The sequence below is a fragment of the Rhopalosiphum padi genome, chromosome 4 (assembly GCF_020882245.1).
Source record: "Rhopalosiphum padi isolate XX-2018 chromosome 4, ASM2088224v1, whole genome shotgun sequence".
In the NCBI taxonomy this organism is placed as follows: Eukaryota; Metazoa; Arthropoda; class Insecta; order Hemiptera; family Aphididae; genus Rhopalosiphum; species Rhopalosiphum padi.
Genome location: NC_083600.1, coordinates 32,285,632 through 32,299,703, shown reverse-complemented (window position 1 = coordinate 32,299,703; position 14,072 = coordinate 32,285,632). Strand labels below are relative to the sequence as shown.

General features: G+C 26.4%; 1 protein-coding gene across 1 annotated transcript; it reads left to right on the top strand.

The window, feature by feature from the left end:
* The first annotated feature begins 5,402 nt into the window (after positions 1–5,402).
* LOC132930563 (carboxypeptidase B-like) lies at positions 5,403–13,664 on the top strand. Its single transcript, XM_060996496.1, has 8 exons — positions 5,403–6,105; positions 9,297–9,553; positions 9,657–9,765; positions 10,665–10,826; positions 11,421–11,625; positions 11,690–11,876; positions 12,300–12,483; positions 13,116–13,664. The coding sequence occupies exons 1-8, from the start codon at positions 5,859–5,861 to the stop codon at positions 13,319–13,321; spliced, it is 1,557 nt and encodes a 518-aa protein (XP_060852479.1). The 5' UTR covers positions 5,403–5,858; the 3' UTR covers positions 13,322–13,664.
* Positions 13,665–14,072: the final 408 nt, after the last annotated feature.

Here is a 14,072-nt window from a genome sequence, read left to right as displayed (position 1 = left end):
GACTATATGATTAATTACCATACCATAATTATTATTTTTTAACATTAACATACTTTTTAATTTTCAAGGTTATTATAGTTTATTAATATTCATTTATTTTATTTTTTTGAAGTGAACAAAATTAATAGAATATCAAACAAATATTGCAAGAGTGAAATAAATAAATTGTTACAATATTAAAAAAAGTATTAATTCTTAATTTTCTTTTCTTTGAATAGGTTCTCAAAATATAAACTGTAAATTAAAGTAAAAAATTACTTGATCGAGTACTTATAAAAAATAAACAACATTTTAATATGTAATAACAGGTATTCATGGTATGAATATAATAATATAAAAATTAATGATAAGAAAGATAAGTAAATTTTATTTTAAATTAATTATTTTTCATAATTACACATTAAAATCAACTTGAATTATAATTAGTTTTACTATCATATAAAATTTAGATTTTTGTTTCAATTTTGTTCTTAAACTTTTTTACGTAGGTATTATCAAATAATTTAATGTTATATAGTTCAACTGCTTACAGTTTGTACGGGAAATGTAGACGCACTCATATTTAAAAATTACATACATTCCAGTATGCCACTTTATCTTATGCTTTAGCTTAAATATCTAATAATTTAAATGACATTTATATTATTCAGCAAAAAAATATTTTTAGAAAGCACAGATGGTAGTGAAAAATGAAAATAATAATAATTTATTATTTTAATGTATAAGACGTGTTGTGCACACAATATACTTAAAAAAATATTTTTGTAAGCCGACAAATAAACAAATTATAGATAGTCACTTTTAAACAAAACTACTTTTGGTCTAATGATAATATTTCTAAACATTTTCTAACGATGAAAATTAATTTCTTTGAAAACTGTTTCGTATTAACGGTTAAAAACAAAAACAACTACGCTTTGTAATATTTTTAATCAAACATAAACAACATTATAATAGGTATATTAAATCGATATTATTTATAACAAATTAACTTTTAACTAAAAATAAAGCAATGGTAAATGTCCACCAAAATAAACAACAGTTTTAATAAAAATAAAGACAAATTTTTTTTTTTATATTTTTTAATTGATAAATATTTTTTATTAGATAATCCTGTATGGCTTTAAAAATATTATAATTCCATTGCTGTTTTTAAGAGGACGTTTTACTCACATGTATTGTCTTTCTCGCTAACGTACCTATACATCATTGCAAATTTGCGTTCAGCAGAACACATTTTGTGATGTTAGCTTTAATATTAGAGTAAATTTAACTAATATACAATTTAAAGGTAAGAATATTATCTAGGAAATGTCATATGATTTTATTGATATTATCATTTTAAAGTGAGTTATAGCTTTATAAAATATTACAACTTTAAAATGATAATAAGTAAATTTACTCTAATTTAAAGCTAACATCATAAATTTAAATCTGCTGAACTAAAATTTTCCATAATGTATGTATGTAAGACAGGGGCAACGCATGTGGGTTAACATCCTCTTAATAGAGATTGTAGAATATTATTGAATTCTTATCTATAGGCTCTAACATATAAACTTAAATAATATGATAATGTGAGTATGTGACACAAGGCAATTTTAATAATTTGGATACATTTGAGATAAAAAAACCGTAGGTACTCACTTTACAAATAACTATATTTTTATAGATATAATTAATTTTGATGGACGATGAACATTGTAACATTTAATAAACTAATAAGATAGAATTAAATTAATTTCGTGTGAAATTAATGTTGTTCATATGAATTTTAATATATTTTTGTTGTATTGATTTTATCGTGATAAATCGAAATAATAATACTTTCAAGTTTAAGCCACAAACGCCTATAAAATGATTTCAAAAGTATATTACAATAAATTTTATTGAAAAATAACATATTTTTATGGCTGCTCGATTTTAATTGTTAAGATGACCGATATATTTATTATACCATTGTATATACCTATATAAAATACTGCATTGATAGTTTTACTACTTTTTACAATAGGTTTCGTCTACGCCTGGTTTTCAATTAACCATTACGACGAGTGCGGAGTGACGAACGATGTGCTCTGCAGCAGGAAGAAGAAATTAAAATCTCTCGTAGGTAACTGTGTAATACAATGTAAATACGATATGGTCATTACTCATTATAATCGATTTGCATTCGTGAACTCTAGATATATTATCGGGTCGATGTCGATGCTAATAATAAGGACACTCTAAAGCGCAGTTTATAATATTGAAGAAACGTTAATTAACAAATTAATAAATACATGCACATAGTGTGTACACATCAAATTATTAAACAACCATTGACTTTCCAGTACCTACCTATTTAAATAATTGTCTTGTGAATTTTGTATATGAGTTATGGTGTAATTATATTATAATATAATAATACCTATACAATAAGTCATTTGCAACAAACGAATTGAGGTTACAGGTTTGTAGGTATAATAAAAACGCAGTGGTCTATTAAAAATTAAGCTACGTTTATTTTAATTTTAAAATATTATGAATATATAAAACGTATACGCCGTTTAATGAATAGGTAGGTACATAATAAATATTATGATTAAAAATTAAAATGGCAATAACTAATTTCAATTGGGTCAAATTTATATATTATATTAGAAATTATATAGTTGATATAATATCAATGATATTCGAATACCTACCAATAAATATATATATTTTTTTTAAATCAGGAAACTCGCTTTGCAGCTATATAGTAGGCTTCGAGTGTACCTCACCATTGAGTAGGTAGGTCACTATAATGGAAGTGTAAAATTTAAATTCAACGATAAGCCATTGTATACGAAAAAAATATTCTGGGCAGAAGTGGTCTATCAGCCCATTTTACTAAGAATATTGTACTATATATTTATTTATATTATATTATTTAATAATTTTTTTACTGTTAGTTTTACAATAGTTTAAATTAATTTATGGAGAAAACATCGAATTTATTATATATTATAAATTATTAATTAAAATAATAATATATATTAATATTATTGTTATTATTTTTGAGTCAATACTGTGACCTACCGAATGCCGGCGAGAGTAGGGTCGTGGTATAAATAAGCAATAGCTTAAAATTAATACAAATATTCTAGAAATGTCATTATATATATATATAAAAAAGATCGAAATGTATGATAATTTTATTATACATAAATAAAAAAAAATTTAATATCTCTAAATACCACAAAATGATCGAAAATATTTTGAAATTCTTAAAACATCCAGTAAATGCTTAAGTGAATATTTTGCGATAAAATCTAGTCTCTGCTGCAGTTATTCATTTTTTAAATAACAACAGTCAATCTTTTTCAATTTTATTGTCTAATATTGGATCAACGTAAAAATTCTCGTTTTCACTCTATATTATACTTTAAGTGCTGTAATACATTTTAACTATTGACTTCCCAAAAAGAACCAACTAAATTTAATTTTCTACCAGCAACACCTTTTAAGTTAAAAATCAAAGCATATTTACTATAAAATGTGTGACATAAACTAAAAGAAAATTACATTACTGTAAAATCAATTTTGCTTCACTAGAATCTAACATTAAATGAACTAAAACTAACACGAGACTATGATACATAATTAATATAGGTATTATGATAAAATTATACATTTTTATTAATTAATAATTATTATTATATAGTTAGTACTTACTAATAGGTAGCTATATAAATAATAAAATAAATATAGTAATTATTTTAGTGTATAAGTAACATTAAAATTAAAAAAGCTATTTAATTTTTGTTATCAAAATTTGTATAATGTTTAGACAAAACATGTATACTTTAAATTTTGATATTACCATTCAAATTATTTTTCTATGAAACATTGACACTTATAATAATATCTATACAATATCTATGTACAATATAAAAGTTTTTATTATATATTTTCATAAAATTTCCATATAATTATTAAATCATGTAAGAAAAACATTTAAGTTAGTTTGTTTGTTTTGTATCATTATTTAATTCAAATAGAAAAACACATTAAAGAAATATAGGTCATAATAATATTGAAGGTGAAAATAAATACTTGCCAATAATACTGTAACGAAAAATAAATTATCGACTATATTACTATATAATATTATAAATTATAACATAGTAATATGTATATTTATTGAGTTATTATACATAATTTCTATGAAAATATTTAATTTATGTATACTTGGAATTTTTATTAAAAAATAAATAATTTATAAATATTTATATAGCTATGTCAATTAGACAAATAACTAATAAGAGGTAAATTATATAGATAGAAATCCAATTGCACGCGAATCAAATATTGGTATCTAAGTATGCATGTACCTTGTAAAGATCGTAATAAAAAAAAAAATATAACTACCGTGCAATTGACAGCACTCAACAACAGACACATACTATTTACGCCGTTAAATATATTATTAATATAATTTTTTCTAAAAAAAATATCAATATTCTTATTATATTTTCTAATAAAATTAAACAAATATTAAACTATGTCAATCATGAATTTGGGAAATATCATCTCTATTATATACTCAAAGCAGATTTCCCTTGTAAACATTTAAAATTGTAAACAAACACAATTTATTTAGTGGTTTTTAAAAAAATAATAAGACATAAAATATGTGCAGTATACACATCGATGTATACGTGCAGGTGATAAAAGGCATCTTGTGAGTCGTATAACAAATATCGTTTGATACAATATTAAATACCATCAATATTTTAAAACCTAAAATGACCTAGCAACAACCACCCAAACGTCATTACTAATATTCAAATACTTTCATCAATTTTTTAGCTAAGTACCTGCATTTTATTAATATTAGTAATATTATATTATTTACTTAGTATAAAAATATTTAATATTTGAAGGAAAATATTGAAAGTACGTATATATATAACGGTGGAGAAAAACTGTATCTCACTTTTGGTGGAAAATGGTCGAACCCGGTTCCATGAACGATTGTCGAAGAGATATTCGCTCCTGAAATCGTCGTCTCGGTGTACTGTATATTCGCGTCAATGTCATATTGCCGCCGCAGTCGAATCGCTTACCCATATTTTATAAATCGCACACCTAAAAACGTATTGTACGCGGATATATGGGTACTATACTTTATCCGTCCTGCGAATAAATCACAACTCGTGACGATGACGTCGTCGTCGTCGAGAAAGAAAGTCAAACACGACGACTCTGCGAGAACATGCGTACAAACGACGTGTAATATTATCATATATTGACGTTTAAAGGGTTTGAGCATAATAATATGATTACGATAATAATAATACGTATAGAGGTACGCGATAAATCACGCGTGACGCGTCCGTTATTACGGCGACTACCGGCCGTCGCTGCCGGCCGCGGTGGTGCTGTCAGTTCACATCGGCACTCGGCACGCGACGCACCTCACACGCGTCCCCGACAGGCTCGACGATTTTTGTCCGCCCGCGACGATGACGATATCACACGTGTGAAAATAATTAACAATTAGTACACTATACGGCAATATCGCGATAATACTATGACGACGTCGGACGCCGGTGCAGCAGATTTGGACGGCAGCGACGGCGGCAACCGGTTATACGTTTAGGCGGCAAGAAAATCGCCATCCACTTGTTTCCGTCGCTTCCGGACCGGAACGACGTCGGCCGACCACGGTTATCCCTTGTAATAACCGATTCGTGCAAGACAACATATTATTATAATCTCCGAGAGACGCAGTAACGCGTCAGACGTATAGAGTTTTTCGTGGCGCGCGTGCACGTATAATATCGCGGGTCGCGTGTTCGAGACTACATAATATCGACTGTGACGAAAACGTTATGAAGTTGCCGCCGCTGCATTGGCTCGCAGTAGCGGCCGTCGTCGTCGTCGGCGTGGTCGCGGTGGCCGCCTCGCCGACGACGGCCAACGGACCGGCTGCCGCGGCCCCGTCTGAAGACGACGACGACGACGTCGGCGGTGGTGGCGGCCTGGACGGCGTGTTCCCGTTCAGAGCCATCCAACTGTACAACACCGTGGCCGGTTACCTGGAATACATATTCGACATCGTCATAGCGCCGATCACGGGTGAGTTGGGGCAATGGTTGTAGATGGCTGCGCGAGTGGGCCGTATACCGCGTTGACACATAACTATATATAATATTATAATAATAATATGTGGGTAAAGCTTTTCATTTATCGTTGGTTTATACAATTCAATTTATTAGTTAATGAAAAATGGAAAATTAATTGAATTTTAATATTTGTAAAACTCAAATAATTTTTTTTATTGGGAAAAATCTTCTGAAGAGTTTTTTGTTAGAAAACATTATTTAACTTGGTCAGCAATATATACTTTGTAGGTTTATTCATATGGATCGCTACCTTCTTTGACTTTTGTTGTGGTGTGTATCATAACTAATTCATAAGGTTAACAAAAATTAATAATGTTAGAGTAAAAAATGAATGTTATTAAAAAAATAAAAAATGTATGAATTTAATTGATGGTTAGAATTTCCTCTATTGCTTACTTCTTAGTAGGTCCTGTTTATGGGTGGATCGATGATTACTCACGTAACTGTTCGTAGATCATAATTGTCATAATAAATCCGTAAATATAAATGACCGTTCTGGTTAACTTCATTTGTGACGTTCGGGTATGTTTTTAGTAATTTGTGCCATTGTGTATACACACTATGTATAGATGAGAAATAAAATAACCATATTCGAAAACAATAATAGATAAAACCGAAAAAATGAAGTGATGAAAAAAGTTTCTTTTACTCATATTGCACATAGATACGTTATAATGATTTATTAGCGGTATAAAATCAGAACACACTACTATTTGGCGTCAAAATAAGACGAGCATTACTTGATCTTTGTACCTATCATGTCCAGATATTAATTTTAATTTTTCGATTCACTTCTTTTTAACAGCCTCAAGTCGTCATGTTTATTTAAAAAAAACCACAACTACCAACCAACTCGGTAATCACGCAATATTATTCATCTACTGCGATGTATAGGTATTAATATTTTTCTTGAAACTCATTATTTGATTTCGTTTCAATATTCTAATACGTAACAATCGTAATATTCGTTCTTGCTGTCTTTCCGGAGAATAAATGGAATATTAATTCAAAATTTTAAACAACTATTTTCTTTAGTTGAGTTAAATATTTGATAGTAAAACGAATATAACTCTCAACTCTATTTATAATGATTCATTTTATTAAATACTCTAGGACCGGGTCTAGTATATTTTTAACCAAGGCCGAAGGATACAATTAGTGATTTTTTATAATTCAGCCCTCTCTATTATATGACACTGTTATTTGGTAATTTTGGTACTCCCCGGCCAAGCCTTTTGGGGCAAGTTCCCTAGTTCGTCCCTCCCCTAGATTGAGTCCAGCTCAACTCATACATGGAATAATATTTGTGTGTAACCACTTGTAACCGACAAAGGGACAACTGTTGTCAAAAACTATACATTTGCCCTTATTTTTAAAACCAATTTGATTACTAATTAGATACCAAGTTATTTTAAATTTATAAAGGTTTGAACACTCATTAATTTATTGCTGATAAAATGTCATCCATCAATTATGTCAATGTCTCCGTTTGATAGTTAAAAGACGTAACCTGAACGTTCTATACTTCGTGTAATTAAAATAGAGTTTACGATTTACATATTGTTATTACTATAACTTTGTTTAATTAAAATAGAGTTTACTTATAGTAATAACAATATGTAAATCGTTAACTCTAGTTTAATTACACGAAGACATTTATAGCGTTTAGGTTATGTCTTTATTATTATAGTTAATAATTGTAACGGTCTTAACTCTTAATATTAATTGATACTTATTTTAATAATATATAAAAAATAATATTATTATTATTAATAACTGTAATAAACATTAATTGTATTATTGTAAGAAATATTTATTGAAGTTTATCGTAATAAAATTTGAATTAGCACCACATTATAATATCAGTAATATTGTTTATAGTTTATAACAGTATCACAAATGAAGAATTAATATATCTCCTAAAAATAGTTGTAAACATAATGAAATTGTATCACGTATTATTACTAATTTTTAATCGCTACCCCCTCAATAATTTTTAATACACAAATAACATATTTTATATTTTATTATTATTATTAAATGATTCTTGACGATAGTAATTGACTTTAAATGTTTCAGTTGTTTATTAAATCTATGATAAGCGAACACATTATGAAATGTGGTCTTCATTCTTGTTTTATGAATGTGCTACAAAATATATTTTATAATATAAATAAAATATGGTTAAATAAATTTATAACATTTATATACATATGTTGTTTTAAGAATAGAGCACCTATGTTCTATACTCTAGCTACTATATTATTATATTGCGTGATTTTAATATCATATATTTATTTTTTACTTATTTAATTTTATGAAATTAGCACTTCAAATTCGTTTCGAAGTTTTAGCGTTAGATTGTTATTTTTTATGAATAACAATTGAACTCAATACTAAATTCGTTTATTGACCCATTAATTCGATATGCATATTGTTGATGGTCTGAATAGCTAAATGGTAAATTAAGAATTTAAATACCAACATATTTAAACTATTAGTAAGAAAAATAATATGTTTTTATGAACACAAAAGTTATCATTTTTATGATTCAAATAAGATTGTTCAAAATAAAAGTTAAGTTAAATTTGTTAAGACTTAAAAATACGCGATGATATAATTATCAATTATAATTACAATAACATAACGTGCACTTATAAATATATTAGGTATATCTATTTAAATTTTAAATAGCATTAGTGTTCATTGTTTTTTGTTTTTAATATCAAGAACCAACAAGTGATGTTGACGTTTATACTTCGCCTGTTTTGACATTATTTCGGAATTCCAAAGATTTATTATGAATAAAATTGGTTAAAAGACGATAATATTAGTCATTACTCATTACTTCATTAGTAATTGATCCGTTTAGTCAATAAACATGCACTTTAATGGAATTTCGTGTGAATTAAAATGTAAACTCGTTTTCAAAATATTTATAGGATACATTAGTGCAGGAAACTATTTTTTCTTCATATATTCCTAACAATATGTTGTACACTTGTACACTAAACAAATAATATATTTAAAATATTTGTATTTATAAATAAATAAAAATACACATACCTGTCCTGTATCCATATTTTTAAATGTTAAATCACACGATTTAATTGTATGATTTATATAATTTTTGTTATTTCATAGGTGGTGTATCAAACAAAAAACAAGTAACCAGTAGAGTGTCGTACAAAAAATTTCAAATTATTAGAGTTTTGCCGTCTGACGAGGACGAAGTACTTGATTTAGAAGCAATGTCCGAAGAACCAGGTGTGCAAGTTTGGATGCCTATACGATTGAATAAAACAGCAGATCTCGTATTACCGCCAAGTGTAGCTAGAGACGTAAAACGATTTTTAACACAGAGAGAAATCAACTTTGTTGTACTCAGTTCCGATTTAGAAGTATGTGTACTATTTAATTATAAATTTTAAATTTAAATACTCATTAAAAAAAAAAAACAAATTTATATTTTTATATTTAATATATTTTTTTAATGGTTATTAGAGAAGCATTAGTAAACAAAATCCTAAATCACCATCTCTTAATCAAAAATCAGAGTTAAAAGCAACAAAAGGTCATGTAATGACTTGGAATAGATATCATCGTTATCAAGGTAAAATTAATATCTAAAATTAACAACTTAATTATTTAGTATAGACCTGCGGTCCTCACTAGGATTTTAGAAAGGGCCAAATGTAATTTTTGAAAATTACTTGCGTGCCGCATACATTTTTAATGATAATAATTAAAAATATAAAAATGTGCAACTGTTTACTAAATTTAGTGGAGAATAATAAAATGAGACAAGATATTCTATTAAGAAAGGTATTGTAAGAAAAAGTTCTTTAATGACACAAATGTTTTTCTTGAACTTATAATTATAGTTTTAGAATCAATTCATAGTTTATTTATCATTCATATTATATTAGCATGGTATAATACATTTATTAAATTATTAAATTGATATTAATATTTTTTTATTTAATTTTTTTATTTGATTTAATGTTGTTTTGATGTTGATGAACGGTACCTCTCTGTTTCTTTTATGATCTTGTTTATGTCTATGAGTGTATTTGATGTTGACAACCGCAGTAAATCATCCAAATGCACATCACTCAGACGACTTTTATATTTTTTTTTTTATAAATGTTAGCTTATTAAAAGCTATAGACATATAGATTCATAAAAATGAACAATCTATTTAAAAAAAAAATTGTTATTTATTGTCCATATTTTAATAATGCAGATAATATCATTTTGTAATATTTTTTCTACAGATAGTAACGTGATTCAGTTAACATAATTTATTTATTTAAATTTTTACGTTAATCTTAATATTTATACTAAACAAACTAAAAATAATTTTGTGTATATTTTATAATAATTTTTAGAATTTGTTATTCTTCATTCCCGGTTCTTATCAATAATAAATAAAGCTCATTTTGAACTTAATATATTTTTTATCAAAGAGCTACTGAATAATATTAATGATAAATATTTGAATATTTTCAGATATTCTCGACTACTTAATGTATCTGTCGGAAAACTATCCTCATTTGGTGGAATTGTTGCCTATCGGAAAAACTATAGAAGGCCGTCCACTAAAAGTAGTAAAAATATCAAGTGGACAAACTAGAGAAAACGTTGTTAAACCTGCTATCTGGATTGATGCAGGTAAAGTGCACTAAAGGAAATATATATGATATTTAAATTTTAAATTTTTAAGCCATTTATGATAGTATATAGAATAGGCTACCATCTCTAAATTTTTTATTTAAGAATTTATATTTGTGATACTAGTTTTGAATCGTTTCTGATTCTCTTAAGTTATATTACTGAATCATTTTTAAAAAACCTGAATACCTAATTATTTTTACGATTAGGTACTCAACATTTTAATATTTTCCACAATCAGTGTAAAAATGATTAAAAAGAAAATCAAAGGAGTAAGAACTAAGAACAGCAAAGTTTTTTAAAAGAATTTAAATAATAACGTACTTAAACGAATATATATATATAGTACAATAAATTATTTAAACAAATTCTAAATTAAATAAAAAAATTATGTACAGAAAACAATTATTGAAATTAAATATATAATATACAAACAAAATTAAAACGTAATATTTTTCATTAAACAATTATTTAGTGTATCTTTTATTAATTTATTCCTAAAATTAAATTGAAATCTAAATCCTTAGCTATTAGTTTCATTTTTGATAATTTATACATTGATTAAACAATATCAATTGATATTTTTGGTGATAGGAATCCACGCAAGAGAATGGATATCACCAGCTGTAGCACTATTCATTTTAAGGCAATTAGTAGAAAATAAATCTTACAGAACATTGGTTTCTGAGATCGATTGGTATATTCTACCAATGATAAACGCAGATGGTTACGAGTATAGTCATACCGTAGATCGTCTATGGAGAAAATCTAGGAGGACTGCAGCCAACAAATCGGGAAGGTAAATAAACCCAATAATAAATTCACAGTTTTTCATAATTTAATTTAATAAAATATTTTTTTAGAACACTATGGGATACGTCATATGGTTGTGAAGGTGTTGATTTAAACAGAAACTGGGATTGGCACTGGGCTGGAGTTGGCGCTAGTCAAGATCCGTGTTCTGAGACTTTTGCTGGATCACACGCTTTTTCAGAACCAGAAACCAGAGCAGTATCTGATTTTATATTAGACCACAGGGATAGAATACAAGTAATTGAACAAAATATAATATGTTTCAAAAAATTCTACTTTTTAAATTTAAATCTACAAAATAAGTTTTTTTAATTTGGTATTATTTTAAATTGTTAAATAATAGATTATTAATTTTATTATTGTCTTATAAAAGAAGTTTAATAATTTTATTAAATTACGAATAATTACGTAGAACACTTATAAAGACGCCATTCGCTCTCATGTGTTGTCTACAATATATGTATAGTGTATATATAGAAATAGAATATATATATAATATCTCTAGAATATAGTTATTCTTTAAAATAATAATAAATGCAAAATTTATTTTAATTGGTATGTTGAAATAAAGTTAATTGGTTTTAAGGTTAATAATTATAAGTATGTGCAAAATGTCAACAATATTTGAGACAATAATTCTTTAATAATGAATGATTTCAGGTATATTTAACGCTGCATTCTTACTCACAAATGTGGCTAGTACCTTGGAGTCACACAAAAAAACTTGCGGATGATTATGATGATATGATGTACTTAGCGAGACAAGCAACTGAAGCAATTCAAAAAGTACACGGTTCACAGTACCAACTCGGCACTACTCCATCACTGCTTTACACTACATCAGGTACATAATATATATAGGGCGATTAATGCTCGCTTCCTTTTACTTCAAGATTAGAGTTATTCAAAAACCGATTTAAAAAAAAAAATTATTTACTGAATAATTTACTGTAAGAGGAAGAAAATTCTCATTTAAAAACAAAAGCTATAACACTAAGGGACACTTCCTAAATAGGTAGTACAAAAAATCTCAAAATTTTGAAATAGATACTAAATTAATTTAGTATTAAAGGAAAAATAGAGGTGTGTATGCTTTGTGAATCTCTCTTTTCATAATACGAGTACATATAGGAATAATACCTATCTTAATATTTTATACTCCTGTCTTGCATAAAAAAATATTTAGAAAAATACGTATTGGTAAAATAAAATAATTAACTGACAACTTATATTAATAGAGAAAAAAATATACTTTATAAATAAAAATATTTTATTTAAATAATGAATTCATTAGTACATAGTTATAATGATTATAAATACTATGACCATAACAACAATGCAATATTTTTGTGAAAAGCAATGTGGACAATAATTAATAAGTAGAAATTAATTTGTCGTAGATATACATATATTTTATAACGCGTATGTAAATGTACATTGAACAACCAAGTACCTATATATTATTAATTGTTATAGGATGTTCAGATGACTGGGCCAAAGGGAAAGCCGGTATAAAATACAGCTATACGATAGAACTTCCAGACAAAGGAATGTACGGTTTTCTATTGCCAGCTGAGAAGATTGTGCCAACAGGGAAAGAAATATTTACAGGCATTAAATCCATAGCAAAATCAATATTGAAAATTAACAGCATGAAGGAGAAGACTAAATTAATAGGATGATATATTATATCTTTTGTCTTGACGTGAAATTTTACGAGAAAATGACTTTCGATTGAATTCATTTATTTAAGTACAATTGAAATAAACTGGCCAGATTAAAATTTAAAACAATTAAAAACTATTTTATTCTATCTTAACTGTGTAGATTCTTGGATAAAATACAAGAATTAATATGCTAACCATTATTCATAATTTTGTAATTATAATTTACAAATAAATGTTCCAGATTAGGTTAGGTTGTTTGATAATTGACAATTAATACTTTATATTAGACACCTACCTTAACAATAGCCGATTCACTCGAAACCCTTTCGAAAACAGATTAAAGATATGTAGTCGTGTACTTATAGTAATAATTATGAAATGTAAAACCCACTAATTACAACCATCCTATATATTTTTTTTGAAAAAAAAATCGTAAAAAATTGAATCTACATGTAGCTAGATATTTTAGCCTGGATCACTTAATAGGAAACTGATACTATCACAAAATCAAAAATATATAAATAACTTTATGTTGACAACTACTTATAATGAACAATTTGATCGAAATAGGTATATTATAATATTTTATTTTTAAAATAATAATCTGAGGTATTATAATTTATAATATAATTAATATATATTCTAAATTCATACCAGAATTTTAACATAATAAATTATTCTATCAAGTGTATATCCCACATAGCAATATCATATTTTTGAAATATTATTAAAATGTTTCATAAATTATTTAAATGTTTTCAAAATA